Here is a 19,633-nt window from a genome sequence, read left to right on the forward strand (position 1 = left end):
GGCCGGCTCGGCGGCCGACTGGCCTCCAGGCTGCTCCCAGGGCTGGGAAGCACAGCACAGACATCGCCCCTCTGGGCGGGTGGGAGGCCACCTGGCCCGTGGCTCCAGCGCTGCCCTTGGCACTCTGATCACCTTCCCAAGCCTTCCTTATCAGAAGGCTGGTCCTGGACAGAGCAGCAGCACCCAGGAGAGGCTCAGGGAACAGTATTGTTTTAGGGCAGGCAGGGAGGGAACTCCACTGTGTTCTTAGAATTCTATCTACAAAGCACATTGAATTTGTTAAAAACTCATCAAAAATTTAAAATTTTTTTTTAAAAAAAAATCAAAAGGCAGAGAGGGCCAATTCCGATGAAGTGGCCCATCTCAAGTTAAGCATTTCTGGTTCTAACTTCCGCGGACTGACCGACAGGCTCCAGACTGGGGGCTCGGTGAGGGCTCCAGGAGGCAGGGGGAGGGCCCATTGGCCGTGACCCTCCGTGCCCTTGGGACACGGCCTCTCTTGGGCTCGGGGTCTTCCCGGGAGCCCCGGGAGCCCCGAGCTTGCAGGCCGGTGGCCAGACACTGCGGCTCAGAGGAGCCCAGGGAGCCGAGAACTGTCGAACCGACCAAGCGGGCTTGGGCCCTGGCCGAGCGCCGCCCCCCCACCCCACCCGGGGCGGGGCTCCTGCAGCGCGGTGACGTCATCAGTGCGGCGGTGGAGCCTGGGAGCCGCGCGGTTCCCTCGTGCGAGCGACGGTTAGCCTGGCCTCTCCGGGGAACGCCAGTGCAACACAGGGACAGCACGTGCAAAGGCCCGAAGACAGGAGGAGTGTGGTGAGTGCTGGGGCCACGCGCCTGGGCAGGCCCACTCCGCGCCGCTGGAGGCCACAGTTGGCGTGGGGCCGTCGGGCAGGGGCGATGTTGTACTGGGTCGCTGTAGAGCCTGCAAGTTTCCAGCGAGGGCTGTGTGTCGGGTCCCAGGGCCGAGAGGGGCCGTTTGAATGCCGGCCTTGGTCTTCTTTGGCTAACGTGAATTTGCTTTGGTGAAACCTGAGGGATGTTGATTGAAACTTCTCCCAGAATCAGGCCGCGCCAGCCATGCTATCTCCTGGGGTCCCCGCACCGGGGGAGGCCATGGGGCCGGGCAGGGGGGAGAGCCAGGTGAGGGTGATGCCCAGCGGGCGTCCAGTGGCGCTGGCCACACCCACGCCCCACCTCCACCCCCACCTGTAGGGGCCCCATCCGCCCCTTTCAGGTCTCTGCCTCCTACCCGAACTTGAGGCCAGCTCTGGCCCACATAGGTGACATTGCCTCCAGGGATGATGGCTGCCCCCCTACCCCGGTTGGCCACTCCAGGCCCAGCCCACATGGGTCCCAGCATTCCACCCCGATGGTCCCATGGCCTGCCCTTGCTGGTTGCCTGATTGGCGCTGGTGGGGGGGGGGGGGGCTCGCCAAATAGCCATGCAGGGCAAGAGGCAGGAGGCCGGTCCCTCCGGGCCTCCCGGCCTGTGTCCACTCCAACCCAGCGCACGCGGGATGTGCTCACAGCCTAGGGTGGAGCAGGTCAGCCCAGGCCCCCCAGAAAGCTCCACTCCGGTGTTCTCCCTCTTGCTTTACCTGTGGGCTCTGGTCCCGCTCAGCCTTCCTGCCCTCTCTGTTGCCCCTCTGTGGTCACTCTGCACCGTCCAAGCGTCCTGCCGCGTGGTCCTCTGAGCATGGTCACTGTTTGGAATGTTCTTGTTCTCTGCCTATCGAGCCCTGAATTACTGTACCCTTTGGGCTTGGAATCTCACGGTGCCTGGGACACAGCAGGTGCGCAGGCGCTTGTACCACCCCGGGTGTCCTCGCACCTGCTGTGTGTCACTTTATGTCTGTAACCAGCTCCTGCTCTGCCGGGGCAACAGCAACTGCTCCGAAGGTCGGGAGCACCGAGGAACCCCGGGATTCCCAGCTCCCCGCCCCCAGCTCACTTTCTGGGAGTTCCACTGTGTTTAGGGTTGGGTGGACCTAGTGCGCGCTGGCCTTGAGTAGGTCACTGCTCTGTGAGCTTCCACTCTTAAGAGTCCCCAGCTAACAGCTGCACCTGTGCACAGTCCTCATTGCCCAGGGAGCTGCTGCTCTCTCTCTGCCTGCCCCCGGGCCGCCCCGACTCATGCACTCCCAGCGGAGAGCACAGCGCCAACGCGCCCGGGGCCCCCAACTCAGGCCTTTGCACACACAAACCCTCCTCTCACTTTTCATTCTTGTAAATTGACGTCAGTGTTGCTGAATCACGAAGCTGAGGTTTGAGAATGAGATAGAGCCTGCACCACCGGGGAAGCCACACACACACACACACACACACAGCCGCGCTCCCCTGCGTGGTGTCTGCACAGGTCTGCAGCTCAGCCGCCCCCCGCCCCACCCCCGCCCCTGGACGTGTGTTAGTATGGATTCTTGAAAAATGACTCACAAAGGAAGAAGGGGCCCACTTGGGGAATGCGATCAGAGGGCCCTTTATGCTTGGCAGCTGTGGCTTCAGGTTTTATAAGCGGACTGTGTGTGTATTCAGCAGTGTGTAATGAAAATTCGGGTTTTAAACTTTTCTCAAAGGGGGAAGAAAACACCCTGAACCTATTGCAGAGTGCCTGCGCGTTCCTCCCCCCACCTCGAGATGAGGTCCCGTTTCCCCAGCTGCAGCGGGTGCCAAGCCGTTAGGCTGCCGGGAGGGCCGAATGCGCCACCTGGGCGAGCAGGGCCTGGGCGCGTACCTGCGCCACAGGTCCCGGGGTGGCCTCTGGACAGCACAGGTCGGCCACCTCCGTGGGCCCTGCGCCCTGCTCTGCCATCTGCCAGGTGGGGGCTAGCGGGGAGGATGGCACGGGGCCGCTGGTGCTCAGGCCTTTCCAGAGGCTGCCTTCCGTCCCTGCAGGCACCGCCCCAGGCCACACGGGGCAGCCAGGGAGGGGCGAGGAGGTGGTTCTGAAAGAGCAAAAGTAGGGATGTCCCCCTCCCCCGGCACTCGGCCCCCCCGCCCCGCACTCTGCCCTCCTAGGGGGGCTGGGCAGCAGCAGCGGCTGTGAGCTCCTCCAGCTCTCCGGGCCTCACACCTGGAGCCCACTCCATCAAAGCCCAGACAAGCCCGGCCCCTGCAGCTCTGTGCGTCCAGGCTGCCGGACAACGTGGCACGTGTCCACGAGGCCGCCTAACCTGAGAATGAATCAGTTCTCCGGCCCCTCTGCCAGGCCGGCCACGGGCGCAGGAGTAGCCGTGGAAGCCGCATCCCAGGCCAGCGTCCGGAGCAGCCCTGGCCTCCCCACCTGAGCGAGGGCCCAGGCGGAGGCCTGGGGAGCCACAGGGATTTACCCAGAGCCGCCAGCAGGGCCCTCGCTCTGCCGCAGACCACAGAGCCTCGTTCTGACTCCAAACTGTGTTCACCAAAAAGTACACAGGCCCCGACAGGGCGGGAAGAAGGAAGTCCACCCCTGCCCCACATCCCCGCCATCGGCGCCCCCTCCTCCCGGCTGCCCCCACCTTCTTCCTGGAAGTTGCTGTGGTCTCAGAGCCAGCCAGTTTTCTCTGTGTCACCCATCTCCGAGATCCTGGGTGGACACACAGAGAAACGGCCTCGGGGCAACCGGCCCCCTCGCTTGGTTTTCTCTTCTGTGAAATGGGGCCAGGCGCCTGTGCCTCCTCGGCAGGGTGGCTCTGCACAGCACCAGGCGAGCTGCAGCCACCAGAGCTCCTCACAGGACTGGCACACAGCAGGCTGGACCACCTGCCACCCCCCCAGACCCAGGCTGCCTTCCCCGGAGTCCGACCCACCGGCCTCCCAGGGACGACTCTGGCCCAAAGTACACACCATCCAAACCTTTTTTCTTTAAAAAAAAAAAACTTTCATAATAAAGTTTATTACCTAAACTGGCTGTAAAAAATATAAAATAGGATTCTGCACAGCAGAAAAATAAAGCCAGAGACCCTCCCCCAGCCCCTGGTTTGTGCAAAGATACTGGGTATATGTAAACATGAAGAGGTAGGGGTGCGAGTTCAGGTCCTGGCCCCAGATCCGGTTAAATTAAGCTGCTACACCAACCAGGGAGAGCCCAGAGGGAGCCCAAGAAGGGCGCGCCCACCCTCCCCCCCCTCACCGCTCCCTCCGGCCCCAGCGGGAGGGCACCCATGTGGTTGCAGGCAAATAATAATAATAATAGAAATAATACGGCGGGCACCCCCCCCACCCCGTTAATGCTGCCTGCCCGGTGGGCGCGGCCGGTCAGATCTGGAAGGGGAAGGAGCTCAGGTAGTCGCGCAGGACGGGGTTGAGGGGGATGCGCGCCAGGTTCTCGCGGCCCACGGTGGCCACGATGCGCTGGCGGCACAGCTCCTGCAGCGGCCGCACGCGGCGCTGGCGCAGCGGGGCGCCCAGCATGCGGCGCGGCGCCGCCACGTAGTGCTCCAGCAGCTCGAAGAGGCAGTCGAAGGTCTCGCGGCTGCCGTCCAGGTGGAAGCGGCCGGCCTGGAAGTGCACGCGGATGCTCGTGGGGCCCGAGGCCATCTTCACGCTGAGGGCGAAGAAGCAGTTCCGCTGGCGGCTGTCGCGCACCAGGAAGGTGCCCACGGGCTCGGCGCGCAGCCGCTCGTGCGCGCCGTGCACGCTCAGGGGCCCCCAGTAGAAGCCGCAGGCGTCGAGGAGCGCGCTGGTGCGCGTGATGCGCCGGTAGTCGGCGTGCGAGCGAAATGTGCGGAAGTGCGTGTCGCCGGGGGCCGGGGCCGGGGCCGGCGCGCAGGGCCGCGGGCGCGCGGGGGCCGCGGGCGAGGAGGAGGGAGAGGAGGGAGGCTCCGGCCGCCGTCGGGGCTCTGCTGCCGAGGAGACTGCATTGTCGGCTGCCACCTGGTTGTGTGCCACCATCCTACACGAGGGGCCAGCCGGAGGGGTGGGCCATAGCGTCCGGGGGTGCGCTAGCGAGGAGAAGAGGCAGTGAGCCGGCGCGGCGGCCGCGCGTGGGAAGGGGAGGCTCGTCGAGACCACGGCCTTTCCAGGCACTCGGCCCGTCCAGGCGCGGGGGCTGGGGGGCGGCGTCCAGCTCCGCGCGGGGCGCCCCGAGGGGGGCGTGGAGAGGGGTGCAGGAGAGAAGCCGGTGCCGGCTCCGGCGGTCCGGCCCGCCGCTCACCGCCCCGCGGCCGCCGCCTGCTGGCCAGGCAGGGCACTGGCGCCCGAGCTGGGCGCGCTGGGCAAAGGCTGGAGAAAAGACTGCGCTTTGGGAACCCCGCGCGCGCGCGGGGGGCGGCCTGGGTGGGGCCGGCGGGGACCCGAGGCGTGGCGGCCGTTACCCCACCGAAGCCGGCCCGGCTCCCGGGCGCCCTTTTCCTCGCCTCTCCTCCCTTCTCCCTCCCGCCTCCTCGCCCAGTGCCGGGCTCACCTGGCGGCGGGGCGCGGGGCGCCGCGGGCGGGGCGGCGGGGGGCTCCGGGGCGGCTCTCGCGCATGCTCCGGGGCCGAGAGCCGTGCAGCTGCCACGGCCGCAGCTCGCTCTGCTCGGCGCCCGCCCCTGCACCAGTCTTTTAACCGGCCTGGTGGGCGGGGCTGGGTGCCGGCGGAGGCCCCGCCCCGCGGGCACCGCCCCCGCCGGCACCGCCCCCCGCCGGGCCCGCCCCCGCAGGCCCCGCCCCTGCACCAGTCTTTTAACCGGCCTGGTGGGCGGGGCCGGGCGCCGGCGGAGGCCCCGCCCCGCAGGCCCCGCCCCCCGAAAAAGGCCCCGCCCCGCAGGCGCCGCTTTCGGTTTCTCTTTCCGCGGTGGCGCCCAGCTTCTCTTCCACGCTCCCGGGACACCGGGCGGCCTCGCGCCCGTCCTGGCACCCCTCTGCCCCACCTCCCGAACCTCTGGGCGCTGCTCGGAATCCCGCTTCAGCGCCGGCGTCCCCACTCCGCCCTGCTCCCGCCGGCCCCGGGGCTCCTCCGTGCGCTGTGCGCCGCCCGGGCTGGTCCCTCCACGCCCCCTCCCCAGTGGGCTCTGGGCGCCGGGGCTCTGCCCTCGGCTCCCCTGCAGGCAGCCCCCGCAGCTCGCCCCGACCTGTGGTCCGAGCTGTCCCTGCGTACGCTGAGGCTGGGGGCGGGGAGGCTCGCGCCCTGCGCCCCTGTCACCCGCCCCGGGGTCCCACGGTGCCCTGCGCCCCGGGGTCCCAGAACCCCGGCGGCCGCGGTGCCCTGCGCCCCTGTCACCCGCCCCGGGGTCCCACGGTGCCCTGCGCCCCGGGGTCCCAGAACCCCGGCGGCCGCGGTGCCCTGCGCCCCTGCCACCCGCCCCGGGGTCCCACGGTGCCCTGCGCCCCGGGGTCCCAGAACCCCGGCGGCCGCGGTGCCCTGCGCCCCTGCCACCCGCCCCGGGGTCCCGCGGTGCCCAGCCTCTGCTCGCGCTTCCCAGGAAGCGGCTGCTTGACCACAGGCTTCAGAAGAACCCAGTGACGACGCTGCCGCGGAGTTCCTCGGAAACCGGGCGCGGCTGGGCAAGGTCCCCAGCAGCCTCCGTCCGCTCCGAGCGCTCCTGCTGGCGACAGCCGAGGAAACTGAGGCGCCAGGGAGGGCAGGGCAGGCCCCGGACCGGCGCCCGCTCTCCGCATCTTCATCCTGGGGAGCGGGGCAGCTGGGAACCTTCAGACTGCACTGTGAAAGGCAGCTTTCCAGTGGGAAAACGGGGCCTTTTCAGATGTGCGGGCCCCAAGCCCCTGGGTACCTGGGCCTCCCCTCCCCGCGGCTCCTTCACTGCCCTTCACAGTCCGCCCCCCCCCCCCAAACGCACAGCCGCATCCTGGGCTGGATGGGGGGGGTAGGGCTGTGACCTGTGCAGGTGTGTGATGCAGTGATTCTGTCGGGCAAAGCCACGGACAGGAGGGGTCCCAAGGAAGGCACCCGGGCTGGGGGCTTGGTGACCGCCTCCCGCTGGCACACACTGCCCTCTGCAGGCGGCTCTCGGGCTGCAGCCCAGATGGCTCCTCTCCTGGAGGCCGGGGGGCCCCCCTTCCCGCCTCCCTGCTGGTGCAGTCCCCCAAGCAGAGGCCAATCCTGTGTTTCCTCCTGGACAGGACCGGGTCTGGCCCAGACACAAGCTGGTGAGGAGCCCCATCAGCTCCCAAGGCTGTGTGTGTCAGGCTGGTGGTGGTCCGTGGTGTGCCCATCCGTGTGATCCCGGGTGTGTGTGTGTGTGTGTGTGTGCGTGCACGCAGGCAAGCGTGCAAGGGGACCAGAGAGAAGCTGCAGAGCCGTGCCTGTGCCAGGGGTCAGGTGCTGTGGATGGAGTGTCTGCTGGGGGCTGGGGGTGTAAGATACAAAGCTCCGTCAGAGTTCAAAGCTCGTCTCGGCCCAGACCCAGTTCCAGTGCTGCTGCTCTCCAGCCTTGCGGCCCCGCGCCTGTGACGAAGCTGTCTGCTGGAAACGGGTGAGAACGGAGGGGATAGCCGATGGCAAGTGACTGTGCGTCGGGTGCTCACCCCAGGGGCTGCACGCACATGCTTCGTCCTGTGTGTTTTCCAAGTCCTGCCCCAGGGGCATGGGCTGAGGCGGCAGATGGGTGCTTCTGGGGGGTAAACCAGACCCCCTTCTCACCTGAGCTGGGGACAGGTGGTCCAGGGCCAGAAGAGACAGCCAGGCAGGGTGGGCTCCTGTGCTTGCTCACTCGTGCACAGAGAAGCTCTATACATGCCCATCCTGTCCCCTGTGGTGGCCTCAGTGGCTGCTTGAGAGCTACCCCCTATGCTGGGGACTGGGGCCACTCCCTCTTGTCCCTCCCACTCCCTGGTGTCTCCCACCTGTCCCCGTGCACCCTTGCCTTCATCTGCTGTGACCGCATGGCCAAAGCTGACTGTGCTCACTGCTTTACATCCTGAGATCATCGGATTGACGTCAGAATCCAGTTGACCCATTGCAGAGGGAGGAAAACTGAGACTCAGAGGAGGGAGTCACTTACTTAAGGACACACAGCTCAGAAGGGCTGAGCAGGGACTCAAATCCAGGCTGTCTGACACCACACTGCTCGCCCTTGCCCTATGCGGTAGTCTCATTCTCCACTCCCCCGTTCCTGGTGGTCCCCATCCTGGCATGTCTGCTGGAAAAGTGATAGACCTATTGCAGACAAAGACCCCAGACAGACCCCCCTGGGCCCTGAGCTGACCACGAGGGGCGCACAGAGCTGCTGGCTTCCCTGCAGCTTATACATGCCGGGGAGGTTCCAGGTCGTGGCCTCTCAGCCTCTGCGTTGACATGGCTTTGGGTCCTTCTGAGTCTCCGTTTCCTGGCCTGCTCAGCAGTGCTGGCCCCTTGCTCCACCCTGGCCAGGTTGCACAATTGCTGTGTGTCAGGCACAGGCTGCTGTGTTCTCAGAGCCTCCACTGACAGTCACGTGACTTTGCTTTCAGTTTCTGAAGTCCTGAGTTCAAAATGAAACTAAATCCAGATGCTGCAAGGGAAAAAGAAATTGGCTGATTGCCAGGCATCTGTCTCCAGGCCATTGTTCCTGGAGGGATGCCAGGCAGCGGGAACCCCTTGGGAACTCAGACTCCAGAGGAAGACCTGACCTGCTCTCTCCCAGCTGAGTGGCTTTAGGCAAATGACTTTGCCTCTCGGAGCCTGGTTTGCCCCGTCTGCAAAATGGGCTCTGGAAAGTTTGTGCTGCTCCTGGAGCAGCAAGGCATGCCAAGCCCAGAGCAAAGTGCCAGGCTCTGACTGCAAGCAGGGTCAGCCCAGGGTGTGAGACGCTCCTGCCCACCTTGCAGGCCCTGCTGGCCCAGCACTGAGGGGCCCAGCCAGCAGCTGGAGACCATCAGCATCTTGTCCTGAGGAATCCAGTTTTTCAGTTTCTCTTTCCAGCTTCAGCAAGGTCCTGCCGGGAAGAGCAGACCCTGGGCAAGGCAGTTCTGCGCCTGCGCTCTGCCCCAGTGCTCCTCGGCCTGCCTCGTCCGTGACACAGCGCCCAGCGAGGGTCCCCTGGGAGTCCGTCCCCTGGGAGCCCTGGGCTGCGGGGCTTCGAGCATCTGCTCTCTGAGCTGACATCTGTCCCTCCATAGAGCATGCGGCGGGGAGCAAGTGTCTTGGCTTCTCTGTGCCTCAGTTTTCCCGTCTGCAAAGGGGGGAGCGATAGACCTATTGCAGTCTCTCAGTACCTATGCCGCAGGTAGGTACGAAGTGCCAGGTGCATGCCAAGTACCGGGGACTTGAAGGTCCTCGAGCAGACCGAGGGAGCCATCTCAGACGATGCTGAGGCTGTGTTGGAAAGAAACAAGGAGAGAGAGCGCACTGAGGAGAGAGGGCACAGTGTGGGTGAGCCGAAAGACCAGGGAAAGCCTCTTGGAGGAGGTGGCGTTGACAGGGAGGTCTTTGTGAGAGAAGGAAGGAGAGGTCCTGGGGCAGAGGGAATAGCCAGTGCCAAGGCCCTATGGCGGGGCTGACTGGCGTGCCTGAGGCCACCAAGGAGCCAGGTAGAGTTGGTGTAGAACCAAGGGGGTGGCCGAGTCTGGTCAGTCCGGCAGGGCCCTGTTGGGCAGCGGGAGGGACATGGGACAGCCGTCACAGCCCAGGAATCACCATAGGATTGGGTGTGGGGAGAGCCCTCTGGAGTCCCAGCTCTGTGGGACACTCCCCTGCAGTGGGAACAGGGACAGTCCCAAGGAAGGGCTCCATAGGGAGCATGGCCTGGGGGGGGAGGGGCCTGGCCTGAATTCTGGGGCTAGCCTCACTCCATTCCCCAGGCCCTGTGCCGGGCCAGGTGGCAGTCTTCCGGTCCCTTCTCTCATTTCACTTTTCCCACTGTTCTGGGAGGAAAGCCCAACTCGGGCTGCTGGCGGGGCCTCGTGGGGCACCCTGGGCTCGGCAGTCCCGAGAGACTCTCCCAGCCCGGTGACCAGTGAAGTCAGACAGACGGTGGGCTCTGCTTCCGTGTTAACCACTCCCTGAGAGGTGCAGTGGCTCGTGGCTTCCCAACAGCACTGTTTGTGAAGCCCAGGCCTGCCAGCTCCCAGCCGTGTGATTCCGGCAAGTTGGCTTCATCCTGGTGGCCCAAAGGACCGTCACAAAAGCCCTGCCTGCAAGGCGCAGCACCTGTCGGCAGCGGAGCACTTGGGACCTGGGGTTCCATTTTGATGCCACTCTCGTGAGCCCTCTGGCTCACGCAGCTCACGCCACCTTGTTTCCTAAGTGGCAGATGAAGCATCAGCAGCTGACAGCAAGAAGCAGCACGCTCACCTCTGGCCATGACAGAGAAGGAGAAAACACTGCAGCTGGGCGGGCGGGTGACGCTGGGGGTCGGGGCAGGACAAGGCCTGAGGCTGGCAGGCTCCGTGACGAGAGGTTGAACTTGACCCGGTTCCCTCAGATGGACAAGGCATCCTTCCAGGGCGCGGAGAAGCGGCAGCAGAGTGCACACTTGCCCACGCGGGAAGCCCAGTGTCTACTGGCACCCGACGAGGCACCTGACTCAGCTGGCAGGGTCCTGAGCAGGCTGAGCAGGAGGTGGCCCTTGACTAAGTTTCAGGAGAAGGTGGCATCTAGCCCGGGGCAGGACTGGAGCACCCCGTAAACCACCCCATGGGACCCCCCGTGAGGCCCCAGCAGCGGGAGAGGAGGCGGAAGGGAATGGCCTCTGGCCCGTGGGCAGGGGGTCCCTCTGGGGAGAGCCCTGGGGCGAGCCCTGGGCAGGGGCTGATGTAGCATCCGCCTTGGCAGTGCGGTCTCTGGTTCACTTTCAGCAAGGCTTTGCCTGTGGGCACCCGTGGGATGTGCTCACCGATGATGCTCGCTCCTGTTCACGTGTTCCTTCTTTGCGAAAGTAGCTTCCTGCCCCTGAGGCAGCAGTGTGGTCTCTATCCTCCCAGATCTTTCCCTGTATGCTCACAAATGTGCATTTCGCTCATAACAACACGGTGCTGCTCTGTGTGGGAATCACGCCTGGACACGTGGTGTGTCTTGCTTCATTTTGCCCTTCTCACACACTAGCATGTAGAGATGCCCCATCCTTTTGAAGAACTCTGTGAGGGTCCTCAGCGTGGGCCTTGCGTGTCCACTGGCCATCCCCTGTGAGTGGACACGCAGGTTGTTTGTTGCTACCACATGTGCCGTGGCCCCCAGTCTCCCCGCCGGGCTCTTGGCACACGTGCGTGAGCGGCAGTCTGCGTGTATTCAGCGCCCGCAGGCACAGCCCGCGGCTCACCAACACACGTCCGCCAGCTCGGCGGCAGTGTTCAGCTCTGTGGCCCCGGTGTCTGCCCGTGCTTCTAGCGTCGCTTTTCCTGGCTTTGCCTATTTGATGGGTACACGGGTGCCATCTCTGTGTCGCCTTAGTGCCTGCTCCTTCTTCCTTTTATTTAGCAAATGTTTACTAGTCCCCCACCCTGCGCCGGGCACCATGCTGAGGACTGGAGTACAGGAATAAAAGTAGCAGGGCCCTTTGGTCCTCTCCACCAGGCTCAGATCGGCTCAGCGAAAGGCCCAGGTCACACAGCGGGGGCCAGGCCGTGCTATTTGAGTCTGGGTCTGTGTAGCTGGGGGTTCCGTGTCTCTGCCCCTGCATCTCCCTCACATGGACATCTCAAGGCGGCACTCTGCCTTCTTCCTGCCTGCCTCTCACCACCACCCCAGCCCAGGACCGCTGGGTCCCCGAGTAGCCACGCAGGCCTGCAGGAGGGATAGCGCCTGGGTGAGTGGGCGGACGGTGCCCCCAGAGGCCAGGCTGTGTTTCAGTGTTCCCAGGGCTCGCTCTGTCCCGCTGTGTCCGCTCCGTTTGGGTCTGCAGACTGGAGAGCTAAGACCAGCCACCTGCAGAGCCCACGTTCACTGTGGGACGCTGAATTTACTTCTGTTTCCGTTTTCTGAGTTTGGGTTTCCAGTAGGCCTGCCCCAGGCTCCGCCCACCCCGCCCCTCGAGGGAGTCAGAGAATGAGCGTGTGGTTCGGTTTGCCCCTGCCTGCGTCTGACACTAAGTCCCTGGGGTGTTCACCTGGAGCTGGGGGTGGAGGGCAGGCCGGGGGTGTGTGGGGCAGGCCGGGGGTGTGTGTGGCAGTCCCTCTGCGTGAGTTTGGGCAGCTGCTGCCGCGCGTGTGTGTGTCTGTCTGTCTGTGTGTCTGAGTGTTGGTTTCAGGAAATGTGGACAACGATGAGTCCATGAACCTCTGCCGGGCGCAGGCTGCGCCTGGGGTACAGAGGAGGCCTTGCCCTCAGCCATCGTGAAAGGACACTGCCCATGCAGGGCGGGGCAGGGGCCCTCAGTCCCGGCCCTTCCCTCTGACCTGCTGTCTCTGCCTCCTTTCTCCACGTGTGCTCCCTGGAGGATCCACAGACTTGGCCTGGTGCCAGGGGCTGGGTGGCAGTGGGAGGGCCACCCGCCAGGAGGCCCTGATCAAGTTGTTTCAGCGTGGAGCCTCCGCTTCTGTGAGGTGGGAGCAGCAGTGCCACCTGTGGAGGGCGTGCGCTGGGTGAATGCAGAGGCCCTGGCCCCCAGGGCCCTTCCCCACGCCCTCTGATGAGGGAGGAGCCTCCCCTGTTTGAGCGGAGGACAGAGGGCCCCACGGAAGGAAGGCCGAGGTGGGGCGGTGTAGTCGGAACCCAGCAGTGCCAGTCGCCCTGTGGGCCCGGGCCTGGGCCTGGGCCTGGTGGCTGCTGGAGGGGAGGTGGCTTTGCTGCAGGCCCCCTGCAGAGATCCGAAAGCAGGTCTTCCCCTGCACACCCTGCCGCCCGGACTACACCTGCCCCAGTGGCCCTGCGGCTGCTGCCCTCAGCGCAAGTCAGGCCGAATCCCCTGAGGCCAAAGTTACTCCCAGTAGTTAGACGAGGAGAGGGGTCCCGGGAGCAGACAGCGCTCGCCCAGGGTCCCCAGGGCTGCCGGGTTTGAAGGTCCGGGGCTAAGCTGCCGCGCTGGGGCTGTGCTGCGCTGGTGGCAGAGGCTTGCTGGGCGCTGAGCCTCAAGGTGCTCAGCGAGAGCGCCCCGGCACCTTTCTGAGAGTCACGGGCGACCGTGTCTACCTGCCCATCATGTGCAAGAGCTGACACGCCTCTGCCTTCGCCTCGCCTCCCCTCGGGGCCTCAGCCCCAGCGCACCAAGTCGGTGCTTGGTGGTGCCACCGAGGCTGTGTGGCAGGGTCTCCGTGCCGCTCCCAAATCTCCACATGGTGGGCCAGAGCATCTTAACAAACACCCAGGAGCCTGGCAGCTCCCAGCTGAGCCCTTCCTCACTCCCGTCTTCCTCACGCTCCTGCCTGGCCTGCACATCCTCCACAGGTGGCCCAGCAGGGGCCTTCCCCCACATGGTCCACCCACCGCCTGCCCACCTCGTGCTGGCTGCTCTGGGTGTTGGGGACACCACGTTCTCTCTTGGGACTTTTGTCCATGCTGCTCCCTTGGCCTGGAGCATTCTTCTCTGAGGTTGCCATAGGGCCTTCCCTGACCTGCCCCCCAAGTCACCCCATCCCTTTGACACAGCGAATGCTAACCAGCAAGGCTTGTGTGACCTTTGGACTGAAACCCCGATCAGAGCAGGCCACACGTGTCCCGTTTCTGTGTCCCACAGTCTAGCACCGTCCCTGCACACACTGGAGCCCTTGGTGACAGTTGGAGCTCCTCTGAGCTTGGTATGAGTTCCTAGGATGGATAAGGGAGGCTCAGAGAGGCTGGCTACCAGTCTGAGGTCACACAGCAGGTAAACAGGAGCCAGGATCAAACTCAGGATGCTCTGGCCTCCAAAGGAATGTTCCTGGCCCCTCTTGCCCCTGTCTGCCATGCGTAGACGGGTTGCTGTGTGTGAATCCCATGAACACCATGTGGGCCTTGTGTGCGTACACACGTGGGAGCGCATGGGGACGATGGCACTGCCTGACGGTCTCCAGTGCTCTTTGACCTCTTGGCATCTCAGCCCCGGTGCTGGCACCGAGCGTCCCTCACAGGCAACTCCCTGGCTTTGTGCTTCCGAAGCAAGCCCCGAAACACGTGACGCCTTTATTCATGAAATGAAAACACTGACTCAGGACAGTCCTCCAGTGTACAAGCTTTAATCATTGTTGCATAGAAATCACCGTAGTAACATGTTCCTGCAAAACGGTTGACACTGTCCTAGATTCCATGCGTGGTGGCATTTCTCATTTAGGTGCAGCTGACGCAGGAACAAGCCAGGGAGTGCCGTCTCATCAGTTGCATTTGCGGCCTAAGGAACAGAAGTGAGAAAGGGATCTTTAATGGCTGAACGGCATGGGTAGAGCTCAGCTGTCACTCATGTCCTCTTGGCTCTTGTGAGTCTACCCACGCGTCCACCTGCTCGTTAGTTCACTCATTCCATCCCTTTACCCAACATCATCTGATTCTTCTCCAGCTTACCCCAATAGCCTTAGCATTGTTCAGTGACTCCATTCGTCCGCCCCATAAACCTATCAGTGTGTCACCCACCCATCCACTCATCTGTCCAGTCTAGTGTTCGGCTTAGCCACCTTGTATAACTAGTTAAACCCTTTGTCCTTCAAAACCTCACGCAACCCAGCTATCAAAATCTAACCACATCCTTCAGCCATCGCTGACTGACCACCTCCTCCCCGTCAACCATTGCATCAGTCCAGTCCACTCGTCCATGTGTGCAAAGAAGCAGATCCATCAGTCTCCCCTGCCACTTTCTGTGGCCTATCCGCCTAACCAGCCCGCCCGCTTAGCCGTCCAGCCTCCCACCCACCCCTCCGCACTGGGCTAGCTAATCTGCCCTGTGGGCTGTTCTCCTGTCCAGGCAGCCAGTGACCTTTATCTGCAGAACCAGCCCAGCCTCCGCCTCTGCCCACGGCCCCCTGTGACCCTGGTTGGAGACAGCAGCAGAGATGCAGCGGGGCAGCCCCTCCCCCTGCGTGTACCTGAGCTTCGTTTCTTGGTTTTGTACACCTGATGGCTCCTCCTGGCCGTCTTTCTCTTGTTCACCTTGCCATCCAAGGTCTTCCTGTTCCTGGGGCAGCTGCTGCAGTGGGTGGTGGGCCGCGTGTGCGAGTGCATGGCTGGTTTGTGGTGCCTCGGTGGCAGGCTGCAGCTTGGGCTCTGGCTCTGGTGGCTGGGCGGGCCCCGGTAGCCAGGCGGGCCCCGGCTGCGGCTACGGCTGCGGCTGCGGCTGCGGCTGCGGCTGCGGTTCTGGCACCGGCTACAGCTCGGGCTGCAGTTCTGGCAGTGACGGCTGCATTTGCACTGGTTGCAGGTGTGGCTTTGGGGCCGAGAGCTGCTATGGGTCTGAGTGTGGGTGATGGGAAGGCTCTGTGTCTTGGTGTCCATGGGAGGTCACGCTTGGAGGGGCAGAGCCTCCTCCTCCTCTCCCAGCAGGCCCCGCTTTCCAGGGGCTCCAGCAGGCCCTGGTTATATAGCTGTGGCCGATTGTGATGACACAAGGGTGTGACAGACAGGGCCTGGCCAGGATCAGGCCACCTCCTCCCCCACCCGCATCAGGGTGGGGCAGCTTTGAGGGCCACTGTGGGTTGTCCCATGTGTTGGCTGAGAGCCTGGCCCTTGGGTCTGGCTGAGCCGTAGCGGTCAGCCCTGGACAGTCCCAGTGTCCTCGTCTTTGTAGAATGAGGACTGTAACCGTACCCACCTCACAGGTGACGAGAACTCAGAGAACCCGGGCCTAGCAGCCGGCACAGGCCCAGCCCACAAGAAGGGCCCAATAAACAGCCTCCGCTCGTACTGTCGCCTCTCCTTTCTGGATGCAGGGGCGCAGCCGCGCCCTGGTGGCAGTCGCTGGGCAGGTGGGCGTGGGTGAGAGGGAGGATGTGTGCACAGGGAGGGGACGGTGGCTGTGACCTGACAGGCAGCTCCTAGGGTGGCTGAGAGACGAGCCCAACTGAGTGTGCACACGACGCTCTGGGGCCGGCCTGGCAGGACTCAGCCAGGGTCCAAACCAGTGTGTGGGGAGGTCTGCTCTTACACAGGTCACTGCAGTCTTCCCGGGTGGTGGCCTTAGGTGACAGGGGCGTCCTTCCTTCCTTCCTCTCTGTGTCCTCGCGAGCCTGACACGCCTGCCCAGCCACAGCAGCCCCTGGGATCCCACTCCCCTCCCTGGCAGACACCCCCAGCGCTGCCTGCACCTCGAGAAGAAGGCCTGACTGTCTTTGAGGCCTCCGGAGTCTGCCCCCCCCCCCCCCCAGCTGCAGCCCCACTGCCGGCCCCCAGGCTCGCGTCTCGCTGTCTCCTCGCACAGGCTTTGCTCCGTCTGCTTTCTTGGCATCCATGTCCTAGGAACCCTGTCACGTGGCTCAGGGGGAAAGCTGCTGTGTTTACTGAACAGCGCCTGCGGGCTGGATTCGGAGCCCCACCCCTTCCAGGTAGCTTGTGCCCCAGCCTCGCAGGGAGCCCCAAACCTGCAGCCACATCCCAGCCCCGGAACCCGCCCGCGAGAACTTATCTGGGACAAGGGGCTTTGCAGGGAGCGCTAAGCTGAGAATCTTTAGGGACGAGCGGGGGACGTCCGAGTGGGCCCTACATCCAGGGGTGCCAGGGCTCGGACCTCAGCCTTTCACTGCTGTGTGCACACCAGCCCTGGGCCTGGACACCTCTTACGGTCACCCCGGACCCCAGGGCAAGGGAAGGCCGTGTGAAGATGGAGGCAGAGACTGGAGTGGTGAAGCCATAGCCCAGCCATGCCCGGACCCCGGTGCACAGCAGGAGGCAGGGCGTCCTCGTGGAGGCCCCACGGGCGGGAAGTGCCGCCGCTGTAAGCCACCACGCACGTGACAGTTTGATACAGCAGCCCTGAGAAGCAGGTGCAGCCCGTGGGGCAGCTAAGGTGAGCACATGTCGCAAAGAGGGGACAGGCCGAGAGAGGCTGAGGAACCAGCCCCTGGGCCCGCAGCTCCTAGGGACAGAGCCCAGATCCAAATCCAGGCCTGGCTGCCTCGTGTTTTTGTTTTTTAACATTTATGTGAAAGGCACACACACACAAATACACACATACACAGAGAGAGACGAACAGACAGAGATCATCATCCATCAGCTGGTTCACTCCCCAGATGCCCACGACAGTCAGGGTTGGGTCGGGCTGAGGCCAGGATCCCAGAACTCAACCTGGGTCTCCTGTGTGTGTGGCAGAGACCCAGCTACTTGGGAGCCAACACTGCCGCTTCCCCAGGTGCACGTGTGCTGGGAGCTGGAATTGCAGGCAGAGCTGGGACTCAAACCCAGGTGCTCTGATATGGGGTGTGAGCTCCCCCAGGCCTGGGCGCCTCTGATGGTCACTCCTGGAACTGGATCCTCAGGGACTGCTGAGGGCCTTGGTGGGGCTCGAGCCTGGTTCTGGGGAGCGGCCCACACCCTGAGAACTCTGGTCTCTGAACCCCTCCCCACTTCCCTCCCTTCAAGTGGAGTGTGCCAGTGGCAGCACAGGCTCCCCAGCCCTCGCTTGGAGAAGTGATGTCCCCACCACCCCGGGACACAGCGTACCTTGCCTCCCTGGCACTGCAAAGCCTCTCAGGTTGGACGCTGTGTTTTAGCAACACCCGGGCCCTGGGGACCAGCGCCATGGCTGGTCTTGATCGACAGCAGGGGCTTAACAGATGTTTGCTGGGCCAGCGCATGGGCAGGTGGGCCTCTGGGACCCACTTGGAAGAGGAGGCTGGGGTGGGGTGGCAGTCCTGGGCCAACAGGGCCTCCTCCTTCCTCCCATTTGCCCTGGGCCACCTGCAGCTGCCTCATTTCCGGTAACCCAGGGCCCCTTCCTACCCCTCAAACCCACCCCAAGGGAACAGAGGCCTCTCTGGGGACACTGCCTCCTCCCCACCCCCTCAACTGCCTTTGCCAGGAACAGGGCAGAGAGCCCATTTGCCGTTTCTTCTGCGTAGAGGGGGGAAGGGAGCCAGGGGCCTGCTGGGCAACCGAAGGTGCACCCAGCTGCCAGTGAGAGGGGCCTTGCCTCTGTCCCCCCAGCCAGATCCCTCGGTGAAGGCAGGAGTGAGCCCCCAGGTGGGGGTGACAGCAGAATCAGTGGCTAAGGAGCCAGACCCCTCCAGCGAGGCAGGTGGGACCCCGGTGACCCCAGCCACGGTGCTGTCTCAGCTGAGCGCTCGCTCAGGCCTGTCCCTCCCAGCAGGCTCCCTGCCCCAGCCCTGGCTTCCCGTTGAAGTGAGGGGGGCACCCTGAGCCTCAGATGCACAGTGGCCTGCTGCAGGTCGCACGGTCATCAGAACAGAGGCTAGAGCCCACCGTGCTGGGCTAGGGCAGCAGAATGGGGTCCCGCAGAGGGTGGTGGTGCCTTCCCACTGGCACTCTGCTCAGAGCACAGCCCCTGCCCAAGCCGGAACTGCTGGGATGACTCCCAGCCCCTGCTGCCCAGTGGCCCCCTGCCCCCCAGCACGGGAGAACCTGCAGATGGGCGTCAGAAACAAGGCACCAGCCCTGCCTCTCCTGCCAGCTGGCCTCGCCCTCCCCCATAGGCACCCTCATGTGCCCATGCGTGTAGTCACGCGTGCACACACATGTGCGCACATGCACCAGAGCTGTGGTGAAAAGGAACAGAGAGGAGGCCAATTCCTTGGAGACTTTTTATTGAATCTTCCGAAAGTTCTCGCTGGAGCAACAGAGGGAGCCTCTCGGCTGGCGCGGCTGCCGTGGGCGACGTGGTCAGGAGCGCGTCTGCTTGGACGTGGTCTGCTGGGCCCTGGGGCTGTCCGTAGCGCCCTGTTCCTGCCGCTCAGGCTCCATCAGCAACAGCTTGCCCTGCACCGGGATCGCCTCTTCCTCCTCCTCTTCCTCCTCCTCTTCCTCTTCCTCACCCTCAGAAGACAGGGAGAAGTTATCTTGACTCACGCAAGCCACGAGCTTCTTCATGGAGGATTCGTGGCCCCGGCTGTGGCCCGTGCCGTGGCCCGTGCTGTGGCTCGTGCTGAGCTTGGCACAGCGGGAACCCATTGCCCACTTTGTGCCTCTCTGAACTAGCAGGGGAGGCAGCTGGGGCAGCGCAGGGGCTCTGAGGGTGAAAGGCAGGGAGCTGACATCACAAAGGGGTCCCCCCAGAGCTCCCCCCACAGGGGGTGCCCTGAGCCTGAGCCCACTCCTACCACCACCCCAGGGCAGAGCAGGGAGGTCAGTGCCTGGGCGGCTTCCCCGTCACATTCGTGGCCGCCCCTGTGGCCCCTCTGCCCTGGGAGAGTCCCCTAGTAGCTGGGATGAGGGTTATGGGGATTATTTGTGGAAATGTGGTGGTGGGGGGGCCGTCCAGAACCTGGGCCAGGGAGGGCTGTGGCCAGTCTGTGAGGGTGGGGGTGGGGCGGGGCAGAGAGCGGCGGCCCTGACCTGCTCGTGCTGGATGGGGCTCTGGGCCGCTGTGCCTCTTCCTTCCGGGCCTCCTGTGTATCCTCCCGAATGCTGCTGCTGCTGGTTGTGAATAAAGAACTCGGGATTGTTCACCTCCTGGTTCCGGGGGTGGGGGAGGGGCAGCCGGAAGCTTGAGCTTCACGAGGAACTGCCCTTGGCCAGGCTGCCCAGGCCTGCAGTCAGGGTCGGCCTGGGAGGCGGAGGGGAGACCCCTGTGTTGCAGGGATCCGATTTGGATTGGGTCCATCTTCTGCCTCCCCATGTGGTGGTGCCCTGACCCCAGAGCCTGGTTACCTATTCAGGCGGGCTCTGAGGGACGGCCCCTGGGACGCTGGAAGGAGCAGTCTCCCCAGCACAGCCTGTGGGACTCGCTGG

At 64.2% G+C, this 19,633-nt stretch overlaps 2 protein-coding genes across 2 annotated transcripts; both read right to left on the minus strand.

Annotated features, from left to right (window-relative positions):
- Window positions 1-4,143: 4,143 nt before the first annotated feature.
- Window positions 4,144-5,395, minus strand: SOCS1 (suppressor of cytokine signaling 1). The gene is made up of 2 exons (XM_062180498.1): window positions 5,381-5,395; window positions 4,144-4,919 (listed from the first exon to the last, which is right to left on the minus strand). Exon 2 carries the CDS (start codon window positions 4,867-4,869, stop codon window positions 4,234-4,236), a length of 636 nt encoding a protein of 211 aa, XP_062036482.1. The 5' UTR covers window positions 4,870-4,919; window positions 5,381-5,395; the 3' UTR covers window positions 4,144-4,233.
- Window positions 5,396-18,565: 13,170 nt separating this feature from the next.
- Window positions 18,566-18,853, minus strand: PRM3 (protamine 3). Its single transcript, XM_062179697.1, has one exon. The coding sequence runs from the start codon at window positions 18,851-18,853 to the stop codon at window positions 18,566-18,568; it is 288 nt and encodes a 95-aa protein (XP_062035681.1).
- Between the last annotated feature and the right edge of the window lie 780 nt (window positions 18,854-19,633).

This window comes from Lepus europaeus, chromosome 21 (assembly GCF_033115175.1).
Source record: "Lepus europaeus isolate LE1 chromosome 21, mLepTim1.pri, whole genome shotgun sequence".
Lineage (NCBI taxonomy): Eukaryota > Metazoa > Chordata > Mammalia > Lagomorpha > Leporidae > Lepus > Lepus europaeus.

Excerpts from the sequence above, each read along its gene's own strand:
- SOCS1 (XM_062180498.1), bottom strand. The coding sequence starts at position 4,869 with ATGGTGGCACACAACCAGGTGGCAGCCGACAATGCAGTCTCCTCGGCA.
- PRM3 (XM_062179697.1), bottom strand. The coding sequence starts at position 18,853 with ATGGGTTCCCGCTGTGCCAAGCTCAGCACGAGCCACAGCACGGGCCAC.